This window comes from Mirounga angustirostris, unplaced genomic scaffold (assembly GCF_029215605.1).
Source record: "Mirounga angustirostris isolate CCGP_5_RB_7025 unplaced genomic scaffold, mMirAng1.0.hap1 SCAF_13, whole genome shotgun sequence".
NCBI lineage: Eukaryota > Metazoa > Chordata > Mammalia > Carnivora > Phocidae > Mirounga > Mirounga angustirostris.
In genome coordinates, this window is record NW_026991721.1 from 14173369 (window position 1) to 14196278 (window position 22910).

Below are 22910 nucleotides of genomic sequence, written 5' to 3' on the forward strand. Positions count from 1 at the left end.
ACTGGTTAATGATTCTCTCTGGTAACCTTGGGCATGCCTTTTTTTGGCTCTCTGCACACGGCTGGCGTATGTTGCCTATGGTTTGGGAAGCAGAGCCATCTCGCGAATCCCCTAATTCCTAGCTGCGCCAGATTCTGAGGTCGAATCATTCCTTCCAAAGCACCCTTTCAATTACTGGCTAGATTAAGACTACATTTCCCAAGGGCCCTCGAGGTTCCCATCGCTTCTCCCTCCCCTTCCGGTTTTACATCCGGGCTCCGCCCATTGCGCGCACCGACCAATAGCGCTTCCACCTGTCGCTCCCGGCTTAAACTGGACGAGGGTGGTAACGTTTCAGGAGCGGCGGGGGGAGCGGGTCCTGTGTCCCGGGCTTGGTCTTTTGAATCGGAGAAGCAGATTCGTTATGGCGGTAGCGGCCGGAACTAATTCGGTCAAGAGTCAGGAATTGGAGAGAGAGGTCCGCCACTAGGCAGGAGCAGGCCTTCAGAAAGATAGTATTAATCCTGGCTGAAGTTTCTGTCCAGTCTGATTTTCGGTCTTCTCCTTCGGGATATGAATCTGCTGCCGAAAGTCGAGAGTCCAGTGACTCGGCAGGAGAAGATGGCGACCGTGTGGGATGAGGCTGAGGTGTGCGCCGGGAGAGTTGGGGGTCTTGGAGCCGGGGCCAACGGGAAGACGCCTTTGGCGGGAGGGTAGGAAGTGGTTGGGGGGGTCAGGGTCTGGCCTGGTCCCGGGGTCGGGGCCGCTTGGAATGTGGGCAAGGGTCTCGACTCCTTCATTTTGGTTTTATGGGCGGGGAAGCTGAGGCTGTGGGTGGGCTGAGGATGCGGAATCCTTGACCTGAGTAAAAAAAAAAAATTGGGGGGCGCCTGGGTGGCTCAGATGGTTAAGCGTCTGCCTTCGGCTCAGGTCATGATCTCAGGGTCCTGGGATCGAGTCCCGCATCGGGAGCCTGCTTCTCCCTCTGCCTCTCTCTCTCTGTCTCTCATGAATAAATAAATAAAATCTTTAAAAAAAAAAATTTTTTTTTTTTTTTTTTTTTTTTTTTAACAGCAAGATGGAATCGGGGAGGAGGTGCTCAAGATGTCCACAGAAGAGATTATCCAGCGCACACGGCTGCTGGACAGTGAGATCAAGGTGGGCTCACAGCCCCGGTGGCGGGCAGCGAAGCCCCCCCAGGGCAGGCCCTGGAGATCCCAGCAGCGTCTTTCACGTTGTTCTCGGCCTTTCCAGGAAGACGTAGGGCCCACGGATTAGAAAAAGTGAAAAGAAAACTAAGCCTTAAAAGGGACACGAAGAGGGACAGGGTGGTGGGAGGGCAGGCCTGAGAGAAGGATTCATCAGACTGCCTTTTGCAGCCAGGTCTTTAAATATTCCTCTTGAGAATCTTTCTTTCAGAAAGTCCTCATTTTACAGGTGAGTAAACAGGTTTTTACTGTGGTGAAGTACCCAGCCCTTAATTAAGAAGCAGAAGCTAAAACCTGTATTTGCCTGATTCAGAGCCCTGCTCTTTTCCCTCTGCTACAACTACCTTCAGGAGGTTTCCTGTTTTGCCCTCTGCTGGATGTGGACACAGGTTCACCCTTCAGAGAGCTTTAGAGCTGAGTGGATGGATGTTGGAAGGTCCCCTGGGCAGCCCGGGCCTCACCAATTACAGGGCCCTAGGATACGCTGAGCCCAGGCTGAACATTGGCTTCCACTTGCCCTCATCCCAGATCATGAAGAGTGAAGTGTTGCGAGTTACCCATGAACTCCAAGCCATGAAGGACAAGATCAAAGAGAACAGTGAGAAAATCAAAGTGAACAAGACCCTGCCGTACCTTGTGTCCAACGTTATCGAGGTGTGTGTGTATGTGGAGGGGAAGAGAAAAGGGTCAGCCGGGCTTGGAGGCAGCCTGCGATGGGGCCATTGGAAAAAGAGTGGGTGAAAAGTTTTGAGGCCCAAGTTGCACGTTAGAACTACACCTCCTGGGGCCCCCTCCCTAGTGGGCATTTCCAGGGTGGTATATATACACACCTAGACACCCTGAAAAGGCCTCAGAAGCCACACATGTTTCCTCTTTACTTGGGGGGTAGAGAGCTCTTGGGGGACAGGAAAGCAACACCTAAAGGGATCTTATCAGTCCCCTGGCTTATCAGCCACACCTTTGCTGAGACTGGGGCTAGTCTGAGGAAGGGGGTGGATTGTTTTCACCTGGGAAGTGCTAGTCTCTGAGGAGTTCGGGGGGCTGAGCAGGGCCTCTTGACCTGAGCTTTTTCCCTTCCCAGCTTCTAGATGTTGATCCCAATGACCAAGAAGAGGATGGTGCCAATATTGACCTGGATTCCCAGAGGAAGGGTAAATGTGCAGTGATCAAAACCTCTACACGACAGGTGAGGCTAGCTCAAGGATAGAACTAAGGAGGGTGAGGCGTGGAGGTGGGACAGGACTAGGGAGCTTTATTACTGAAGGCAGTAACTGAGATTCAACCTAGAATTTTTCCTACAGACATACTTCTTGCCTGTGATTGGGTTGGTGGATGCTGAAAAGCTAAAGCCAGGAGATTTGGTGGTGAGTGGTGTCCCTGAACCTGGGCTGGGCTTTTCCAGTGAGGTTTCTCCCACTGACTAGCTGAGCCTCTGCCGCAGGCCCCGGTCACTGTTGGCCCTGAACCTTGGCAGAGCAGCCCGGGGAGTCTGAGCTCATCAGCTTGCTCGTTGGTTCTTGTCTTCCGTAGTCCTGTATTTTCCTTTCACTTTACAGACACCTGCCACCCAGCCAGTTAGTTAGGTCTTGAGCTGGGACAAATCTGAAGGCTTCGTGCTCTGTCCCCAGGGTGTGAACAAAGATTCCTATCTGATCCTGGAGACCCTGCCCACAGAGTATGACTCTCGGGTGAAGGCCATGGAGGTGGATGAGAGGCCCACAGAACAATATAGTGACATCGGGGGCCTGGACAAGCAGATTCAGGAGGTGAGGGAGGCACGGGCTGCTAATAGCAGCATTGCCCACCTTTTGTGTTTTTTTGCTTCATTGACCAGAGCACTTACTGCCAACATGCCTCTTATCATAGCATTCCAGGGAGGTAAGGAGGGTGCTGTGTAACAGTTTAGGAGACTGAGGTCCAGAGATTAAATGACTTGTCTTGAGGGTAACAGAAGGTTAGGACCAGAGCCAGGACTGGAACTCAGGCTCCTGGTTCTTACCCTGGTGCCTTTCTACCATGTCCTGCTGTTCCTGGAGCGGCCGTAGCCAGCCTTGGTGGGAGTGAGCATTCTGTGTCCTTCTGATGCAGGGGAAGGAGAGGCCATGTCCCTGAATTGGCGTTAGGAGGTTTGGGGATGGGGTTGAAGTCATTAAGTGTCAGGCGGTAGGATCCCTCCAGGCTTCACTCTCCTCACCCAGGACTTCTTCCTGGCAGCTGGTGGAGGCCATTGTCCTGCCAATGAACCACAAGGAGAAGTTTGAGAACTTGGGGATCCAGCCTCCAAAAGGAGTGTTGATGTATGGCCCCCCAGGTACAGGGAAGACCCTGCTGGCCCGGGCCTGTGCCGCACAGACCAAGGTGAGTGCTTTGGAAGGGAATGAGGAAGAAATGGATAGAAGCTAAAGCTCTGCCAAGCAGGCTCAGAGGGACCTCTCTTGGTGCCTTTGGCCTGACTCTTGTCACCGTGCCCCTTCGACAGGCTACCTTCCTGAAGCTGGCTGGCCCCCAGCTGGTGCAGATGTTCATTGGGGATGGTGCCAAGCTGGTCCGGGATGCCTTTGCTCTGGCCAAGGAGAAAGCTCCATCCATTATCTTCATTGATGAGCTGGATGCCATTGGCACTAAGCGGTAAGGGGTTGCTGAGTGGGGGTGCGTGGGTGGCTCAGTCGTTTAGCGTCTGCCTTCGGCTCAGGTCATGATCCCAGGGTCCTGGGATCGAGTCCCACATCGGGCTCACTGCTCGGCGGGAAGCCTGCTTCTCCCTCTGCCACTCTCCCCGCTTGTGTTCCCTCTCTCGCTGTCTCTCTGTGTCAAATAAATAAAATCCTAAAAAAAGAGGGGGGTGGTGCTGAGTGCCACGAAGGAGATTGTTTTAAATTCCAACTATTTCCCACCCTGTCCCCTCCTTCCCCTGGAACAGTGGCAACTCTACTCTTGTGGTTCTACGTCCTGAATTCTGTTCGAACTAGCTTCCTTGCTGCTTTTTTCCCCTGACCATTCTCCTCATGGCTACCTGCATGTTCCTTTCATACCTGCTTGCTTCCCTCACATACACCCACACTCCCTCACACAGACATCCTACTTGAAACCCTTTGTGGGCCCCCATTGCTCCTTGGGATAAATGCTGGACTTAACCATGGCCTGCCTGGTCTGCTGTGTGGCTTTCCCTGTTCCCCTCCACTTCATCCTGGACCTGGCCCCGCCCCCACCTCTTCCCAGCATCCATTTAGTTAATTTTTTTAAGATTTTTATTTATTTATTAAGGCCATTTATTTGAGAGAGCAATTGAGCACATGCACTTGAGGTGGGGGAGGGGCAGAGGGGGAAGGAGAGGAAGAGGGAAAGAATCCCAAGCAGACTCCACCCCTGAGTGCAGAGCAGGAGGCGGGACTTGACCTCACGACCCTGAGATTATGACCTGAGCTGAAACCAAGAGTAGAACGCTTAACCGACTGTGCTACCCAGATGCCCCAACATCCCTTTGGTTTATAGGTCCGCTCTATGATCGAAGTCCATCTGGCCCTGGTGGGAGAGAGTTTGCACCTGTTCCTTTTCTAGAATATACTTTTCCTGTTTTTTAGTGGTTGGTTGCCTAGCCTGTGTGTTCTCACCGTGAGAGATACTTCCTCAGGGATGCCTGTTTGGGCTCCCCTTTACACTCCCAAGTCTGGATCCCATATTTCTAAGCTTTAGCTCAGTTTGCAGTGGCACATTCATTGGGGGATAGCCCAGGCAGTGGTTGGTTTTGCTCACTGTTTTATCCTCAGCCTGGCTGATACCAGGAGCCTCTCCAGTCTCTGACACCTGTTCTGTGTCAGTCCTGGGCTGGGGGCCGCAAGTTGAGCGTGACCTTTCCCTGCCCTGGATAGTTGGGTTAGATTTCTGGTGGCTGGAGGAGGGGAAGGCTCTGCCCAAGTTGTGGCCTCATCAGTGTGTCGGGCCTCTTGTGTGCCCCAGCTTTGACAGTGAGAAGGCCGGAGACCGGGAGGTGCAGAGGACAATGTTGGAGCTTCTGAACCAACTGGATGGGTTCCAGCCCAACACCCAAGTAAAGGTGAGTATTGTCATCACAGATGAAGAAAATGGAGCTTAGAGGGCAGGGCACCTTCTCGGTCACCCAGCTAGTGCAGCTAGAATTAGAATTGAGATTGTCTTTAACACCGTTGTTTGATGTGGACCCTGGGCTGCCTCTCTGCCTCTCTGCTTGGCATGGCCTTGACTGTTGTCTGTCTGGGAGCCCCATCTTCCTCAGTTCACGTTGCTGCTTCTCCCCTTGCTCAGGTGATTGCAGCCACCAACAGGGTGGACATCCTGGACCCCGCACTGCTCCGCTCAGGCCGTCTGGACCGGAAGATTGAATTCCCCATGCCCAACGAGGAGGCCCGGGCCAGAATCATGCAGATCCACTCCCGCAAGATGAACGTCAGGTGAGCAAGGACATGAGCAAGGCGCTGAGATCTGAAGGGGCAGCAGCAGAGCCGTCTCTGTTGTCTTTCTCGTACTGAGTGTCCCCAGGTCTCCGCCCACTCCTCCTCCCCTCCCTGTTCACACAGAACTCTTCCACATGCCAGCCTCCGTTTCTCCCCACAAGCCTGAGATAGAATCTTGCTTGGGTCTAGGCCCTGATTCTGGGTGCTCTGCTCCTTAGAATCACCCTGCCTCTTCCTCCCCCGTGGTCTGAAGGTGCACAGGCTGGAGGCCCTCAGTTTCCTTGACTCCCCCAGCATGGCTCTGGGGAATCCAGCCAGGGGCCAAGTGGACTTGGATTCAGATCTGTGTGATCTCCAGCAGGTGGTATTACCCATTGAAGCCTGAGTTTCCTTGTCTGGTGCTTGGGGGTAATGGCACTGACCTCATGGGGTTGTGGCGCGTCTGGGGAAGGGCTCGGCACAAGAGACCAAGGCAGCACTGTGCTGATGCAGGACTTCCTCAGGGAGACAGCTATCCTCTTGCTCCCCTGCCCCAGGCTGAATCAGTCCCTGGAATCACAGGTGCAGATTTCTAGAAGGCTAGAGCTCAAAAGACACAGAAATAACCTGTTCTCTGCTTTGACTTACCTGCCCTCTGTTCTGTAACTCATACTGAGAAGAGAACAGGCACAGCGGGGAAGGGAGGGATTTGCCGACGTCACAGGACGAGTGGACCTCGCTGCCTGATGGGGAGTATGGGAGGATATCCTTTCCTGCCCCTCCCCATAACCATAAGTAACTGAGTCCTGTGGTGTCTGTCCCCCTCTCCCCCCGGCCCCCCAGTCCCGATGTGAACTACGAGGAGCTGGCCCGCTGTACGGATGACTTCAACGGGGCCCAGTGCAAGGCCGTGTGTGTGGAGGCGGTGAGTGGTGGCGTGGGGGAGTGGGTTACTTCATGCCTTCTTGCCCCCCTTCCCTAAACAGGATGGGGCATTTGGCTGGTGGAGACTGCTGGGCGGGGGAGAGGCTTAGAAGGCCGAGGCCTCTAGGAGCCGGGCCAGGGGTGCGGGAAGGCACCCTAGAGCCTGTCTGTCCTGGGTGCAGGGCATGATTGCACTGCGCAGGGGTGCCACGGAACTCACGCACGAGGACTACATGGAGGGCATCCTGGAAGTGCAGGCCAAGAAGAAAGCCAACCTGCAGTACTACGCCTAGGAGGTTGCCCGCCACACCTGCTCCCTGGTCTGGTGCTGGTTAAAATCCATAATAAAAGATGGTTGCAGGTCCCTGCCACCTGTCTGTTGCACCTTTCCCGGGGCTTGGCTGGAAGGAAGAGTGGGGCCTCTGCAGGAGGCTCCCTCCCCACGTGCTGCTGCCTGGAACCCCTGAAACCACTGTGGGCCTCAAAGCAGTCGTCAGGCGAGGCCCTCCGGGAAGGATGGGTGCGTGCTACGGCTGCTGCCTGGGGTCTTCCGCCCCCCCACCCCCCACCGTGCCCCTCCCACCCCCTTTCCTGCTCCCTGCCCCACCCCTCCACTTTAGAGTCAGGGCCCTGCAGCTCCAGAACCAAGGCCCTGAATAGAAGCCAGCCTTTCCCCTTTGGCATTTTGGTCCCTCATCCTTGCTTCCCTGTAAAGCCAGACTCTGTGTCTCTGCTCCTTGAAATTCTTCCCGTTTCCTGGCCCCTGAGCCTCCTGTTTCTCCACGTGTCCCCATTAGCTCTCTTGGCTCATTTCCTCCTGCTGAGAAATGAACCTTGAGCAAGAGCACTGAGAGCCCTTCTAGGCCTAACCTTTGGTCACAGTGTGTTCTCCCCCACCCCCCAGTTCCGCCGTCAGCCCCGCTCCCCATCAGGTCCCACGTCCTATCCCGTTTCCTCGAAGATCTCGTTGGTCCTCTGTCCGTCCAACCTTCCAGCTCCCCTGCATTGTAGCTGGCCTCGTGTGGTTCACTGAGGGCCTGTTGTGGGCCCTGTGCCCAGCGGATCTTGTGCATAACTGGATCTAGTTCTTCCAGTAGCCCCCAGTGGGGTAGTCCCATTTCCTAGATGCGTGTGAGCAGCTGGGCCAGGATTGCTCTTAGGTGGCATAGCTGGGATTTAAACCCAGGACAGTAAAGCACGTCTGCTTTCCCCTGTGCTCTTAGCAGCAGCTTTCGGGGGCCCCGGAATGCCTTCCAGAGTAAGAGCATCTCCGGAATCCTGTCAGCTCTTACCTGCCCCCTAGCAAAAGCCCCTCCACACTCCTTTTCCGCCCTCTCCCTGATTGGACGGGCCCACAGTGAGCTACCGACAGAGCCAGCTCATCTGGAGGGCTCGGCTCCTGGCTAGCTTCCCGACGCTGGACTCCCGTCGCCTCCAGGCCGCCTTCTAGAGTGTGCCAGTGCTCGCAGGGGTGATCCCCTTGGCAATCCCACTGACTTCCACCCCTTGCCCAAGGCGCTCCCAGTAAAGCCTCCGAGGGCTTGTGGTTACTGTCCCCTATTTGGGGACAGACTCGGCCAGGGACAGACTCTGCTCGCCATTGCTTCTGCATTCTCTGGTCCCTCTCCTGACCAGTCAGGGCATTCACCTCCTGACCGTGGCACAGCAGTGAACCCGCGCTCCCCCAACTTCCTCATTCGTGAACGGGGGCCTCACTGCCTCCCCTGGGCAGGCTGAGTCTTGTGATTGCACGTGTACCTGTCACCTGGAAGGGCTCAACGTGGGTGGGAGCCCCAGTGCCGCTAAGGAGGGGGTGGGGGCGGGACAGTCCCGGATTCCTTCCTTCCCCCGGCCCTGGACTGTCACAGCCGGCTGGGGCGGCTCCCTTTCTGCGGACAAGCCACCAGGTCAGAGCCAGGCACTCCCCGCTGAGGATGCCGCTGCCTGGGGCTTCAGCCCGGAGCGGCCTCCAGGACGGACAGACGGGGCAGTTCTCAGCCAGGGGCTCCTGAAAGCCGACCCACAGGGCTCGGGGAGCACAGTGGGACTCCGCTCTCCCCTTCCTGCCTTCCTGGGCGTGCGCTGTGAGGAAGCAGCACCCCCCGGCGCCTGAGGCCGCCTTTACACTCAGAGGAAGTGAGAATCTGTGAAGGACCTCATGATCTTTCTAATCTTACTGAAGCAAAGCTGGAGATGACTGTGGATGGAGCTCCCTTCCTCCGTTTACTCAGGGGACAGGCTGGGGAGAAGCCCCTGGCTCTTAGGTCCATAAAACGAGGACAGCCACCCTGGGGTTGCTGTCGGCTACAGTGGCGCGGTGCCAGGCTTGCGGCTTTGGGCTCCAGAGCCAACAGGCCGGGCAGAGCGTGAACGGCTGTGCCCTGTCCTGAGAAACGCTGCGAGGGTAACCGTTCAGAGAGGGGCACGAAGCAGAAGAGCTGGAGCGGGGCTGGGGATGCCAAGGTGGGCAGGGTGGCCCGCTGACCTGGGGCAGGGGGGGCACAAAGCCACCAGCCTGGCTGGAGCAAGGGGCGTCCAGGAAAGCCCGGCTTGACCATGGACTGGTGTACAGGAGAGAGGCAGCCAGTTTGTATATAATATTTATTCATATCTTATCTATAGTTATTTACAGAAAAAAACGGAACCACAGCCCAACTGCTGTAAACCCATTCAGACCCTCTTGACGGCCGCTTCTCAGAACGTCTGTGGTCGAGCAGCAGGGCTGAGCCTGGCTGTGGAGCGGGCCAGCTCAGTGCCTGGGTGTCAGCCAAGGGAAATAGCCGGGGATTAGGGCTTCAGCGTTCTCCCAGAGCACATTCCTGCATGCCGACAAGGCGGAGCCCTCACCACCCCCCAACCTACCCTCGGCCACGGCCACGGTGGGACAGGAAAAAGGGCCTGGGCAGGGAGGGGCGGCCACAGCCCACTGTTCCTGCCTCCAGGGTATCTCCGCCTGGACCCGCGTGAGCGTCCCTGAGCTGGACCAGCAGGCCTCTCTGGCCCAGGGCCGCTCCCCGCCCTGCAGGCTGCTGCTTGGCAGCGGGAGGTGGCAAAAGCTGCAGGCGCTGCCAGGGAGCATTTCCTGGGGGCACAGGAGCTGGCCCAGGGCTGGCAGCCACGAGGAGAAGGTCTTGGGAAGCACCCCCGGCTCCATCCCGGGCTGGGTGGGACTGTCAGTGCTGAGTGCGGCGGCGAGGGGCAACGCGAGCACCTGCCTCTCCTTTCTTTGGCCTTAGAACTGACAAAGGAAAGGCCAGGACAACGGACACAGCAGAGAAAGCTCCCCAGCCTCAGCGCTCAGGCTGCCCGGGGCTCGGTGCCTGAGCAGAAGGCCAGGAACCCCAAGGCCCCAGAGGGAGACAGCTTTGGGCTCCCCGAAGCCCTGGGCTCCTGGGGCTCTTCTCACTCCCCCTGTGGGCTTGGTGGGAGAGGCCTCCGCTTGGGAGCAGGGCTGCTATTCCTCAGTGCTCGCCGCGGGAAGTGCCGGATGGCGGGGGTAAGGAGACAAGACCACAGCGTGGCTGGGTGCGGGCATCGGGCCCTGGGCCCAGCGCACGATCACAGTGTCGGTCTCACGCGTACCTCTGTGCACACACACACACACACACACACACACACCCGTCCTCTAATCTGGTCAGAGGGGTGCTCTCAGGCACTCGCCCTGTGCCTCACACACGGTCACAGACTGAATCCAAGTCTCTTATTGCTGGGGGCGGTGGGGGGGGGCCGTCAGGGGCGGTCACCCCGCGAAGAGCGAGAAGAGCACCATCACCACGATGCCTGTGCAGAGCAGCAGGACTTGCTGCAGGGAGCGCCTGTGGGGAGAGGGGCCGGGCTCAGGGAGGCGCTGAGGGCGGGCCAGAGCCCAGAAGCCCACCCCCCGGGCGCGATGGTGACGGGCACTCACCACGGGTCATCTTCCTCCAGGAGGTCGGGCAGCACGTTCACCAGGGCGATGTAGAGGAAGCCGCCAGAGGTGAAGGGCAGGATCCAGGCCACAGTCTCCTCTGCAGTGGGAGCAGAAGTCCCGACCAGCTGGGGGCCCAGGCGAGCCATGTGCAGCACCCGCTCCCACAGGGGACACTTGGGGCAGATCCTGGCCGGGACAGGGGCCGGGGCAGCTGTGCCCTCTGGCTGGGGCCCCTCCGCGGACCACCACCACCCACCACGCCCGTACCTACTCCCTTGGGGGACTGCGTACAGATGGCGAAGCAGGCGCCCAGCAGGCCCCCCAGCGCCGTCGAGAGCTGCAGCTTGGCTGCGCTCCATCGGTCAAAGCCGGCCCGGAGCAGGATGGCAAAGTCGCCCACCTGAGGAGAGGTCCAGATGATCACTCTGGTCCCTGGGGGACGGCTACGGACCGGCACACCGAGGCCCCTGCACCGGCCCTGCTGCTGGGCCCCCCAGGCCGCACCGCCGAGGCTGGGACCCCATTCACCACCACCCCCACCCCCACCCGGAGGCTGGAGCACAGCTGAGATGGCGGCCGCAGCCTGGTGGGCCGAGCAGCTCCAGGCCTCCAAAGTCTCGTCCCCAAGCCTGCTGCTTCTGGGCTTCCCACCCCAAATCCCTCTCCGAAGTCCCACACCCACACTGCTGCCATGGAAACCCTCTGGCACACACCTCGTGGGGGATCTCATGCAGAAGGATGGCCATGGTGGTCAGGAGCCCAATCTGCAGGGAAGGGAGTCTGTGGGGTTCTGGGCCAAGGGCCAGGCACCCACTTGTCCACTCAGTTTACAAATATTTACTCTGCTGGGTGCTCTGGCTGGACGCCATGTGGCTACTAGAAATACAGCAGACAAGGAACCTGTCTTCACAGAGCTAACAGTCTGGAGAGGGAGGCGAGGACTGAATGAACACACAAAGAACCACAAGATTACACAATGACAGGTGCTGTGGGGGAAGAGATGGACCAGGTGGCATGGGCATGAATGACGGGGGCCTCATTTAGATGAGGGGCCAGCAGAGGCCTCTTTGGGGAAGTGCATGTCAGCTGAGGCCTGAAGGATAAGGAGCCAGGATTTAAAAGAGTGGGAGGAAGAACATTCCAGGCAGATAGAGTAGTGTGTGGTGGAGGCCAGGAGAGGGGAAAGAGCTAGGCCAGCTCAAGAGTAGGCAGACCACTAATGTCAGAGAGGGCCGAGGGAAGAAGTGGGTGAGAAGCATCTAGAAGCGGGCAGGGCCCAAGCCTAGCAGCCTGGCAGAGGTATGCAATCCCAACAAGGAGTGTTCACAGTAAGAACAGACCAGTGGCTCGGACAAAAGGCGGCCACGTGCAGGAGCCCTCAGGGCTCAGATGAGGGTGTTGGTGATGGAGAGAATGGGAAGTGCACAGACTGGAGACCTGTTTTGGAGGCAGAGCCAAATGGTCAACACAGGCACCATCACTCCCTCCAGAAAGGCCTGGGGCCCACCTGGCCCAACCCCCCACTCACCTTCTTGCTCACAAGGAAGCTGGCAGCTACAGCCAGCCCGTGTGTGAAGTTGTCTATGGTGTTGGCCAGCAGGTTGAGATAGCCACTGACCTGAGTGAGGGGAGAGGAAGCCAGGCTGAGCCAGGCGGGCAGGGTTTGGCTGGGCCTGCCAGTTGGGGGGTCGGGGGGGCGGACAGCTGCAGGAGGAGGGGGCCCTGAGTGGGCCACTCACTTTGATGGTCCGGACCACAGCACTCACGCCGGGCTCTGCAGCCGGCTGGGCCAGATAGTGGCCTCCACTGAGCGCGGCAGCGGCAGCGGGGTCTTTGCTGGGGGCCTAGGGCCAGGAGAATGAGGGAGAGGGGACATTAGATGTTCCCCCACTCGGCCAGGGTAGACATGGGAGGGGAATGAGAGATGGAGACACGGAGGCAGGAACAGCCCTTTGGTCTAGCTAGACTTCTCTGCTGCTCAGTCAGCTGTGTGCCCGCAGGCTCCACTGACCACCTTCCATGCCGCTGTCACTCCCAGTCTAAGAGAACAAGCCACAGCAGGGGCCCACGTCGTCACTCCCCGGATCTTTCCAGCTGGCCCAGCCTCCCAGAGCCCCGAGAGAATGGCCAAGAGACCCTCTTTTCGGGGCTCAACTCAGAACCTGCACCACCAGGCCCTGGCACCACATCACAGAGGCTGACCTGTCCAGGCCCCGGGGCTTGGGGCTCACCTGGCTGGTCCCCTCCTTCTCCTTGCTGTCCTGCAACATCTTCTCCAACGCCAGAAAAGTGAGGAAGCCAGCAATGACCCACAGTCCCAGCTGCTGTTGCTGCTGCAGGCTCTGCCCCTCACCACCTGCAGGGGGCAGCACTGACAGGCCAGGCCAAGCCAGGGCCACAGAAGCGGGGACCATTTGGAATGGGACCTCGTCAGGGGCAGTGACAGGCGAAGCGGGACAGGACTGGCTGGTGGGGAAGCTGGGCCTCAGGGACTGCCCCAGGGGCCAGGGTGCTGAAGCAGGACGAGTTCCCTGCCAGATGCCCAGATCCCCTCTCCCAGTCATTCTGGCAGAGCAGGCAAGGCCTAGGCAAACCTTGGGCGTGGGCACCAGCTCCCTCTGCCCTCCAGCCCCCCGACTGTGGCCTCACTCACCAGGGCTGGCACTGCATGTGTAGGCCCATGCCTCGGGCAGCAGGTGGAGAAACACATTGCCCAAAAGTCCCCCCAGGGCAAAGCTGAGCAGCTGCTTCAGGCGGCGGGCCCCAGCTACAGGACAGAGATGCGGAGATGCGGGGCTTGGGGGCTGGCCTATCAGAGCCCCCGGCCAGACCGCTGCCCCACCCAGCTTGCTGGGCGCTGCGTTTTTCCAACCAGACTGCAAGCTTCCAGAAGGCTGGACTTGGCCTGCTGCCCTTCCTGGATCGTCCCCCCAACCCTCCCCCCCCCAGGCCAAGCCCTGCCTGGGTGCTCAGCAGGAAATCCATCACGACCCACTGGACGACCGTGGAACCACTACGGCTTCATGGTTAAGAGACAGGGCGTGGGAGCCCGACGGGTCCCAGCTCCCCAACCCACCAGCTGGTGACCCTGGGCAGGTTACTTCTGGGACTCAGTTTCCCCATCTGTAAACCGGGGATGATTGTTATCTGATAGGAACCTTGTGGGAATTAAATGACAATACACATAGCAAGCGCTCTTTAAGTGGGAATTTCTCTCTTCTCAGTCACTGTTACTCTCAGAAAAGTGGCAGAGATTTGAGGACTTTTGCAGACTTGCAGCATCGAGAGTTGGAAGTGCCCGAAGACTGTCTCCAAATGCTTGGTTTGATAGAGAAACAGGCCCAGAGGGCAGAGGCCGCTTGGCGGCGGGGGTGGGGTGGGGGGGTTGTCAGGTGGGATCCCAGGGGAAGCTGCCGCTTCCAGGCTCTGTGACCTCAGCCTGGTCAAAGAACTCCTCTGTGCCTTTGTTTCCCCATTTGTGAAATGGAGCTAAAAATCCCAGTCCCCCTGAGGCTGACCTCGCAGGGGCCCTCTAAGAGGGGCGAGATGCTGCACAGGCCAAGGCAGCAGGGCCCCACGAGGGCTCTCTTCGCAGCTGTGGCACCAGCCCTCAGCCCGGCGTGGACCACAGATGTGCTCATAACCATCTGCTGGACGAAGAGTTCCCGGGCCCCGCAGGCGGCAGAAAGGCCTGGAGCACGCATTCCGAACAGATTCCTGGAGCCCGGGGCCAGGCCTGCGACGGCGCACTCCGGGGACGGGCAGCAGGCACCTGCACTTTCAGCAGCTACCCACCCAGTCTTCTGTAGTTTTCATTACAAGTTATGACGTGTCATCCGTGCGTCGACAGTGCACAGCTGCGTGTGCGGCGCCAAAGGGGAGCCTCCGCCCCGGCTGACCCAGGGGCCCTGCGTGGGGGGGCTTTTCTGCACCCCCGCCCCCAGCACCAGGCCCCCTTCTGAGTGCTCCACCCGTTTGAGCTGCTCTCTTCTTCACAGCAGCACTTACGAGGCAGATACGAGTACCATCCCCAGTATTTAGGCTCGGAGCCTAAAGTTAAGTAACTTGCCCCAGGCCACCAGCTGGTGAGTGGCAGAGCCAGGCGTGGAACCCAAGCGGCCTGGCACCCACGTTTCCAACCACAATATAGTTTCTCAGTCAATGTTTGCTGGCTTTTATTCTTTCAGAATAAACAAATGCACACGTGAACGAACAAATGAGCCTGGCGCACCCTGGTCTCACAGGGTGAGAAGTTATGTGTTCCGTCCCTGCCCTCCACCCCAGACAGACGTGGGACCCCACTCTCCCAGGGCCCCGGGCGCCAGAGGAGGGTCACCTACCTTCTGAGCGCAGCATGGTCCCCATCTCCAGGGGGATCACGAGCAGTGGGAAGACTCCGCTGAGCCCCACCATGAGTGAGCCCAGGAGGGAGCAGATCCAGGTGTCCAGCCTCTCTCCGCTCAGCAGGGCCCCCCAGGATTCGCTTTCCTTGTTGTCCAGGCGACAGGCAGCTGCGGGCCCCCGGCTCCGGAGGGCCGGCTGGGAACCCCCAGCCCCTCCCAGGAGCTCTAGGACAAGCGCGGTGAAGAAGAGGAGCCTTTGGCCCGCCATGCCACAGCCAGGACAGGGACATCCAGGCATGCCACGTGCTGAAAAACACAAAGCCTCTTACGTGAGCTGCCACCCTTGGCCGCACACCTGCTTAGCAAACGTGGCATCCTAACCCTCCCCCCAGACAAGCGGCCATGGCATCCGCTCTCCCACCGGCCTTGCCCTGGGCCTCTGAGGACCCCAGTGATGGGTGCACAGAGCAAAGGGGCTCTGCTATTCCACACCCCACTCCCGAGGACCACACATTTTTTCCTCCCGAGCCTGCTCCAGACTGTGTGTCAGCGTGTCTGCCTGGAGCTAAACTTTCCCTAATGACGGGGTGAGGCGCTGGCTGGGTTCCCTTCAGCCACCGGCAGGCCCAGCCCAGTCGGGTGTCTCCAGCTGCCAGGAGAGGCTCTGCGGCCAGGACGTGCTCCAGCGAGGACACCCCGGGGACTGAGGTGGCCACTGTCTGGCCTGATGGGCAACACCTGATGGTGCAGGTGCGGAAAGCAGGCAGCGGAGCTAGGGCAGAACCATCAGAGCTTCTTCCTCGGCAGTGAGCCCCCCGTCCCCAGGGCACGGAGACAGACAGGAGGTGGAACGGCAGAGAAGGATCCTTCAGTCGGGAGCTGCCTCACGGATGTGCAGAGCACAGGCTTTGGAGACCGGCCCCGAATTCTGTGCTCTGCACCTACAGCGTTTGGAATGCGGGCAAGTCCCCGAAGCCCCTCTCTGGGCCTCGGTTTCCTCGTCTGTGGGATGAGAGAAGAACTGCCTCCCTCACTGGCTGTGACAATGAGAGGAGCTCACTAAGGCCGGTGGCCGTGCCTGGCAATGGAGGAGGCACGGGAAAGCCCTCCTTATACTGCAGGCAGCCTGGGACACCCCCGGAAGGAAGGTTCCCAGACGCTGGATCACAGGACGTGGATGTGAGTCAACCAACAGAGAAGTTCAATCTGGAAACTCGGGCGTGAGGTTTAAATGGGGTCTGCCCTGCCTCATCTGGCCGTGACCTTGAGCCAGCGATGTCCCTGCCTCAGTTTCCTCACCCCCTGATGGAGGTGGGAGGGTGGAAAAGATGCCCGCGTCCAGGAGCTCCGGGCCTTTACGGGAGACCCTGACGAACCCCGCCGGGGCTCCCTGGGGACCAAAGGCAGGACTGGGCCAGGCCAGACTTGGGAGGCCAAGGCGGGAGACGCAGAGGTGCGGGGACCGCGGTCTGGGGCGAGGGGAGCGGGGTACGGAGAGTGAGAGAGGAGAGGGAAAGGAGAAAGCAAGACAAAGTCAGGAGTGAGAGAGCCAGAGAGGGTGGGAGACGGACGCGGAGGAGGGAAGCGAGGGAGCGATGGGCAGCGACGTGCGGGGCGACAGGGGAGAAGAGGAGCCCAAGGAAGTCGAACTGCCCGGCTCTGGGCCAGAAGGGGGGCCAGAAGCCCGGGCCTAGCCCGGGGCCGGCAGGGCCCCCGAGGGTCGGGCGGTCACTCACCGTGCAGCGGCGGCGGCGGCGGCGGCGCTGCGGGCTGCCCCGGCCATCCAGCAGCGGCGCCGCGCCCCGCCCCGGGTCTGCCCCGCCCGGCTCGGCCTCCCGGCCCCCCAGCCCAGAGCCGCCCCCGGCGCGCGGCCACGTCACACGGGACCTGTCCGGAACCCGACGCGCGGCGCGCCGCGGGGCCGGGGGGGGGAGCGGCGGTTGCGGCGCGCTTCCGCCTCGCGGCCGTGGGGGACCCGGGAGGCCGGCGCACTTCCGCCCGGGCGGACGGCGCGGTGGCGGGGGGGGCGGCGGGGCGGGCCGGGCGGAAGTGGGAGCCCCAGGGGCAAGGCGCTCAGCCCCGCTGGGGAGGGCGGGGGCGGCGGCCCCGCAGGGACCGCGAGCCGCTGGGTGGCTGGGCTTGCGGGTCTGGCCGCCGCTTCCTCTCTCGGGCCGCAGTTCCGCCCGAGGCCGCACGGGGGCGCGCTCGGTTGCCAGCAGGCGCCGCCGGGAGCCCGGCCGGGGTCGGGTGGGTTCCTGGCTCGGGCGCTCCAGCTCTGAGTCAAAGCGGCCTGGCTCCTCCATGAACAAGGGAAAGGGGAAGTGCCTGCCGCAGGGAGGGGCCTGGCCCCGGGAACCTCAGAAGAGGGAATTTTATTCTTACTCATCGAATTATTTTTATGCTTTGGTTTTTCACTGGGAACCTCAGGCCTTTGTCTCCAGGGCTTGTAACCCTTTGGGGTCCAATGCATGGTGTCTTGATACTGCTGCTCGGAACCCCAAACCTGGGGGAGCTGTCGCTTGTGCTTCCCCTCCAGGAGGAAGCTAGGCCTGACCCCAGCCTGGGGCAGCAAGCAATAGCATTATTTACTGGACACTACTACGTGCCCTTCCCTCCATTTGCACTGTCTCGCTGAGTCCTTTGATTCCACTGAGGTGTGTACTGTTAGCCCAGGGCCACACATGACACAGATGACAGAGCCAGGTTTGCATCTGGGTGTCCCTGAACCCAGAGCATGTGATAGCACCTGTCACTTCTAGGGGGTGGGAGTCTTTCTCTCTGGGAATCAGGCAAGACTGTGTAATATTCAGGATGGGGCATGTGGGGGCTCGGGCAGAGATCGCCTCGGGATGGGGGTCTCCAAGCCTCTGACCCTCCTGTGTCTCCCGTGGTAGCTCCCTTCAACTGTCCTGTGTGGCTCTTGCCTGCTGGGGTCTCTGAGGGCACACTGGGCTCTCACACACTGCACCTGGTGCCCTGTTTCCACTTCACACAACCATTTACCAGACAAGAATGTCTGCCCTTCTTAGACCCCCCCAGCTCCTTCCAGATGGGATCGACTTTCCTCTGAAAGCCTCTTGTCTGCCTCAGCACACCGGGCCCATAGGTCGGCCAGAACGCTCTCCTGGGCCTGTCCCTGAATTCTGAAGTGGAAGCCCTGGGTTGGTTTCTTTGCAAAGGGAGGAAGACAGTCGTGGATGCTGCTCTGGGATCTCAAAGATGCCACCCCCCCCCCCCCCAACCCTGTATGCAAATCTCTCCATCCTATGCAAAGCACTTCACAATATACAAATGATTTCACAATAACACAGTCAGCATTCCTGCCTCTGGGGGCTGAGGGCTGCGGGCCACCTGCAGGAGGGTAGGCAAGACCCAGCCTGAAATGTCACTTGCTGCCTTCTCACTGTCCTTTCCTCTCATCTGGCCTGGAATTTCCACCGTCAGATTCCCTAATGGAGTCAAGAAACAAAGCACGTTGGGGGGCTCTAGAAGAGGACTGCGAGCAGGGAGGACCAGGTGGAAGGACATGGTGGGTGGTCTGATGTGTGGCTGTTAACAACAGTGAATTAGATCTGCCAGGGGATTCCAGGTAGAGATGAATGAGAAAAGAAAGATGCAGAAATGATTTATTGAATATGATCTATTTTTTAAAAATTTTTTTATTAACATATAATGTATTATTTGTTTCAGAGATAATCTATTATTTTTTAAAAAGATTTTATTTATTTATTTGACAGAGAGAGCACAAGTAGGCAAAGGGGCAGACAGAGAGCAGGAGAAGCAGGCTCCCTGCAGAGCAGAGAGCCTGATGCAGGGCTCGATCTCAGGACCCTGAAATCATGACCCAAGCTAAAGGCAGACGCCCAGCCGACTGAGCCACCCAGGGGCCCCGATCTACTATTTTAAAATAATGACAAAAGGGGGGCCCCTGGGTTGCTCAGTCGGTTGAGTGTCTGACTGGGTTTCAGCTCAGGTCATGATCTCAGGGTTGTGAGACTGAGCCCCACATTGGGCTCCATGCTCAGCGAAGAGTCAGCTTCAGATTTTTTCTCCCTCCTTCTCCCTCTCCCTCTGCTCCTCCCCCTGCTTATGTGAACATACGAGTACACACACACTCTCAAATAAACAAATAAATAAATAAACTCTTTAAACAAAATGCTTGACTTCCTATGCCTCAGTTTCCTCATCTGTAAAATGGATTACTGTATCAGATTGTTGTGAGGAGTAAATGAATGAATATACGCAGAGCACTTAGAACTATGCCTGGCACATGAGAAGTTCTACTTCAGGGTTAGATATTATCATCATTGACATGTGTGAATACATGGGTATAAAGAAAATGTTACAGGGGCACCTGGATCGCTCAGTTGGCTGTGTGTCAGACTCTTGATTTCGGCTCAGGTCATGATCTCAGGGTCATGAGATCGAGTCCTGCATGGGGCTCTGTGCTGGGTGTGGAGCCTGCTTAGGATGCTCTCTTTCCCTCTCCCTCTGTCCCTCCCCCTCCTCTAAAAAAAAAGGGAAAGAAAATGTTACAGCAATGAAGAGATACATTAGAGATACAAGACGGGGACCAACCTCACCCCTCTCCTTGCTAAGCACAGATGAGCATTTTCCAACACATTTACCAATTGGTTGGGAGGCCACAGGGACATTCTGGGTCGAGGCACTGGACAGAAGAACTTTAGCAGGGCAGATGAGCCTGGAGAGTGCTTGGATCTGAGTAGCTCTGAAGCGTCTGACTTGGGGGACTGCAGACCCATTTCTCTGACTTCACTGCGTCTGACTTTCACACATTCTTCCCGGCTCTGGTATCTTTAGTGGGGGCTTTTTCAGCAACCAGGTCTCAGCGCTCTATTTCCTGAAGGTAGGACTGCCCCTGGGCCCGGGCCTGCTGACAAGGCGGTGGCTACAAGACCACCGTGGCCTGGAATTGTCAATGTTATGACGACCTTCCCCCTCCTCTGGCTGTGCAGTGCTGGATGCTCTAGGCTGGGGGTTGATGCACAGTTTCTCTGCTTCCAGAGTGTGGACTTCTCCTTCTCAGGGCTTTCCGTGGGGTCCATGGGCCGGCAGCAACCTCTGTAGAAAGGCATCTGAAGTTCAGGGCCGCGATCACCTTGTCCAAGGTCACAGCTGAAATGAGGCTGTTCTTACAATGGACTCGGGCTCCACATCTCCACACCAAACCTGCCCCTGGGGAACCCCTGACCTTAACCCTCTCTCAAGTCATTCTTCCTAGAGTAGCCTCAGCTTCCTACTGAGTTTCTGGAGTGTTTTCTCCCCCAGATCCTGAACCCTGGCCAGATGATCCCCCAGCAACTCCATAGCACCACCCCTTTCCCCTAGCCACCCTTCCTGGGCAGCCCATGGGCAACCAAGCCTCACTACTTTCTGTCTGGCCTCTCTGCCTTTATTACTATTTTTTTTTTAACTTTTCTCTCTTTCTTTTTTTAAAGATTTTATTTATTTATTTGAGAGAGAGAGTGAGAAACAGAATGAGAAGGGAGAGGGTCAGAGGGAGAAGCAGGCTCCCCGCTGAGCCGGGAGCCCGATGTGGGACTCGATGTGGGACTCGATCCCAGGACTCCAGGATCATGACCTGAGCTGAAGGCAGTCGCTTAACCAACTGAGCCAAAGGCAGAGAGTGCCCCTGGCCTCTCTGCCTTTATAACCCTCTTTATAAGCCCCTTCCCATCCCCTGGCAGGCCTGGCATGTTCTTCCCCTTCTGCCATCTATTGACTGAAATCCAGCACGTTTAAAAGGCTGCCCCTCCCTCCTGAAGCTTTCTGGATCTGTCCAGGCTGAAGGCCCTCAGTGTTGTGTGCCTTTGGGGTTCTTAGCCCCATCTCCTGCATGCACAGGCATCCCCCCCTTTGCCCCCCACCCCCGTCTTGTGGGCTTCTGGAAGGGAAGACAAGCTTTTGCCTATACCCTGAATAAAAATCTGTCCAAATGAATTTAATGTCTTTCCCCTTCAGGAGTGCAAATGCAGATACTCCTGTATTATGCACAGTCATCTGGGCCTTTGCAGGGCCCTCTTTTACTTTATGTGTTTATTGAGGTATTTTCTTCCTTGTCACCCCTTCTGCATTCCATCTCCCTGCCTCCTTCTTGGGGGAACCTGAATTTTGCCATGATCAGGGTTTTTTTTTTTTTTTTTTTAAAGATTTAATTTATTTATTTGACAGAGAGAGACACAGCGAGAGAGGGAACACAAGCAGGGGGAGTGGGAGAGGGAGAATCAGGCCTCCCGCGGAGCAGCGAGCCCGATGCGGGGCTTGATCCCAGGACCCTGGGATCACGACCTGAGCTGAAGGCAGACGCTTAACGACTGAGCCATCCAGGCGCCCAGGTTTTTTCTTTTTTAATGAGGAGTTTTCTCATATACCTGTATGCCTGGACAATATTGTTTGATTTGGCTTATTGATTGATTGATTTTTAAAGATTTTATTTTTAAATAATCTCTACATCCAATGTGGAGTTTGAACTCATAACCCCAAGATCAAGAGTCGCATGCTCCACTCACCCAGGCACTGCTTGGCTCTTTTTAAGACTAAGGAAAATAAAAGTTGTTATAAGGTTCTCTCTTAAATTATTCAGTGAGTTTTACAATTGTTTTCATATAGGACCTGCATAATTGTTAATAAGTTTACTTTAAAGTATCTTACATTTTTGCAGATATTTTGAATAGGATAATTCCCATTACATTCTGGATGATTTATTGATAGCCTATAGGAAGGCAAATTATTTTTATGTGTTCCTTTGATGCCTGGTACATCAACTACATTTTTTTTTTTTACCGGTTCTCATAATTTCTCAGACTTACTCTTATGTCTTCTGTCATCTCCTAATAACAAAAGTATTAAAAGGAAGGAACCAACATTGCTATTTGTAGAGATATGTTTTGGCTTGGTTTTGAACTTCACAGGAAGGGCAAGTATTTGTTTTCTGGGACTGGCTTTTTCACTCAACAGTATGGCACTAAGATTCATTCATGTTATTATGTGAAATTGGTTCATTTGCTTGCTTAACTGCTGAACCACGTGCCGCTGTGGATGAATCCACTGTATTTTATTTACCCACTCTCTTGTTGGTGGACTTTTGGGCTATTTCAAGACTTCTGCTAAGAACTGAGCAGTTTTGAACGTTCTTGCCCGGGTCTCTTGGATCACCTGCCAAGGGCTCTCTTGATTTTACGCCTGGGGGTGGGGGTGTGGAGATAGGCTGGGCCCCCACTTTATAAGATAAGGCCAGATTGTTTTCTCTAGTGGTTACAGAGCTGCTGACTAGCAATGCCCTGGAGATTGAGCAGCTCTACCTCTTGTCCAACACGTGGTGCTGTCCGGCTTGTTCATTTCGGCCCTCCCAGTGGTGTCAAAGAGCATCCCACCCTGGTCCGTCTTTGTGGTTCCTTCCACACCAGTGAGCTTGAGCATCTCTCAGATATTCACTGAACACGTGTGCTCCCTCTTCTTAAAAATGCCCGCTCATGTCTTTTATCAATTTTTCTGCCGGAGTCCTTGTTTCTTTTTTTGTACCCCCCCCACCCCGCCCCCCATGGACTTGCAAGAGTTCTTTATGTATTTTTTGATGCTTAACCTTTGCCGGCTGCACGTGGCGGGCGTCTCCTCCCGATTTTGTGGCTGGCTTTTCACTTTCTCCAAGGTGTCTCCACTTCTCTCTTCCCTCCCACATCTGTGCCAGGGACGCCCATGGGCGCTGCTAGTGCGCGCGCGCGCGTGCGTGTGTTTTGGGGGCGGGGGGCTCGTGTCCCTCAGAACCCCGCGTAGACCCACCCCGCCGCTCCTCCTGCTCCCGGGGCTTTCGGGGACCCCGCTCCTCTCCCCTCGCAGCCTCCCTCCCGGCTTCGGCAGGGGCGGCCCGGGGCGGCGGGCTGGGGGCGGGAGGCCGCCCCGCGCCGGTGCCCCCGCTCCCCCCCCCCGGAGTTATTGATCACTTCCGGCTCCTCACCTGGGGGCCGGGCCCCTCTCCGCTCGGCCGGGCAGCGGCCCGCGGCAGCTCGGCGCTCCCTGGGGGCGGGCGCCCGGGGAGGGGCCCTCCGGCCGGCGCTCCGGAGGCGGGGGCGGGGGCCCGGCCTGCGGCGGGGGGCTGGGCTGGGGGGGCGGAAGCTGC

At 57.6% G+C, this 22910-nt stretch overlaps 2 protein-coding genes across 16 annotated transcripts; one reads left to right on the forward strand and one right to left on the reverse strand.

Annotated features, from left to right (window-relative positions):
• Positions 1–352: 352 nt before the first annotated feature.
• On the forward strand, positions 353–6891 carry PSMC3 (proteasome 26S subunit, ATPase 3). 2 transcript variants are annotated; one of them, XM_045893695.3, is made up of 12 exons: positions 353–627; positions 1054–1137; positions 1716–1841; positions 2269–2373; positions 2489–2551; positions 2816–2953; positions 3402–3545; positions 3667–3815; positions 5145–5241; positions 5469–5614; positions 6440–6521; positions 6703–6891. In XM_045893695.3, the coding sequence occupies exons 1-12, from the start codon at positions 553–555 to the stop codon at positions 6811–6813; spliced, it is 1320 nt and encodes a 439-aa protein (XP_045749651.1). In that variant the 5' UTR covers positions 353–552; the 3' UTR covers positions 6814–6891. The 2 variants fall into 2 exon arrangements, with proteins under 2 accessions (XP_045749651.1, XP_064432533.1); XM_064576463.1 differs by lacking the exon at positions 353–627 and adding an exon at positions 670–692.
• A 2216-nt stretch (positions 6892–9107) lies between these two features.
• Positions 9108–16668, reverse strand: SLC39A13 (solute carrier family 39 member 13). Of its 14 annotated transcripts, none has more exons than XM_064576467.1 (10): positions 16510–16668; positions 14771–15079; positions 13084–13197; positions 12662–12801; positions 12170–12274; positions 11959–12048; positions 11144–11194; positions 10698–10830; positions 10428–10555; positions 9108–10335 (listed from the first exon to the last, which is right to left on the reverse strand). In XM_064576467.1, exons 2-9 carry the CDS (start codon positions 15069–15071, stop codon positions 10434–10436), a joined length of 1056 nt encoding a protein of 351 aa, XP_064432537.1. In that variant the 5' UTR covers positions 15072–15079; positions 16510–16668; the 3' UTR covers positions 9108–10335; positions 10428–10433. The 14 variants fall into 14 exon arrangements, 13 of the variants coding, with proteins under 13 accessions (XP_064432537.1, XP_045749657.1, XP_045749653.1 ...); XM_045893701.3 differs by having other exon boundaries at positions 10428–10527; positions 10702–10830; positions 12662–12786; positions 16510–16667; XM_045893697.3 differs by having other exon boundaries at positions 10428–10527; positions 12662–12786; positions 16510–16667.
• Positions 16669–22910: the final 6242 nt, after the last annotated feature.

Coding starts and splice junctions, on each gene's coding strand:
- SLC39A13 (XM_064576464.1), bottom strand. CDS start 15,071: ATGCCTGGATGTCCCTGTCCTGGCTGTGGCATGGCGGGCCAAAGGCTC. Junction 12,802..13,083: donor CACATGCAGTGCCAGCCCTG/GTGAGTGAGGCC, acceptor CTGGCCTGTCAG/TGCTGCCCCCTGCAGGTGGT. Junction 11,195..11,958: donor GCTTCCTTGTGAGCAAGAAG/GTGAGTGGGGGG, acceptor CCTTCCCTGCAG/ATTGGGCTCCTGACCACCAT.
- PSMC3 (XM_045893695.3), top strand. CDS start 553: ATGAATCTGCTGCCGAAAGTCGAGAGTCCAGTGACTCGGCAGGAGAAG. Junction 2,552..2,815: donor TAAAGCCAGGAGATTTGGTG/GTGAGTGGTGTC, acceptor CTCTGTCCCCAG/GGTGTGAACAAAGATTCCTA. Junction 3,546..3,666: donor CCTGTGCCGCACAGACCAAG/GTGAGTGCTTTG, acceptor CCCCTTCGACAG/GCTACCTTCCTGAAGCTGGC.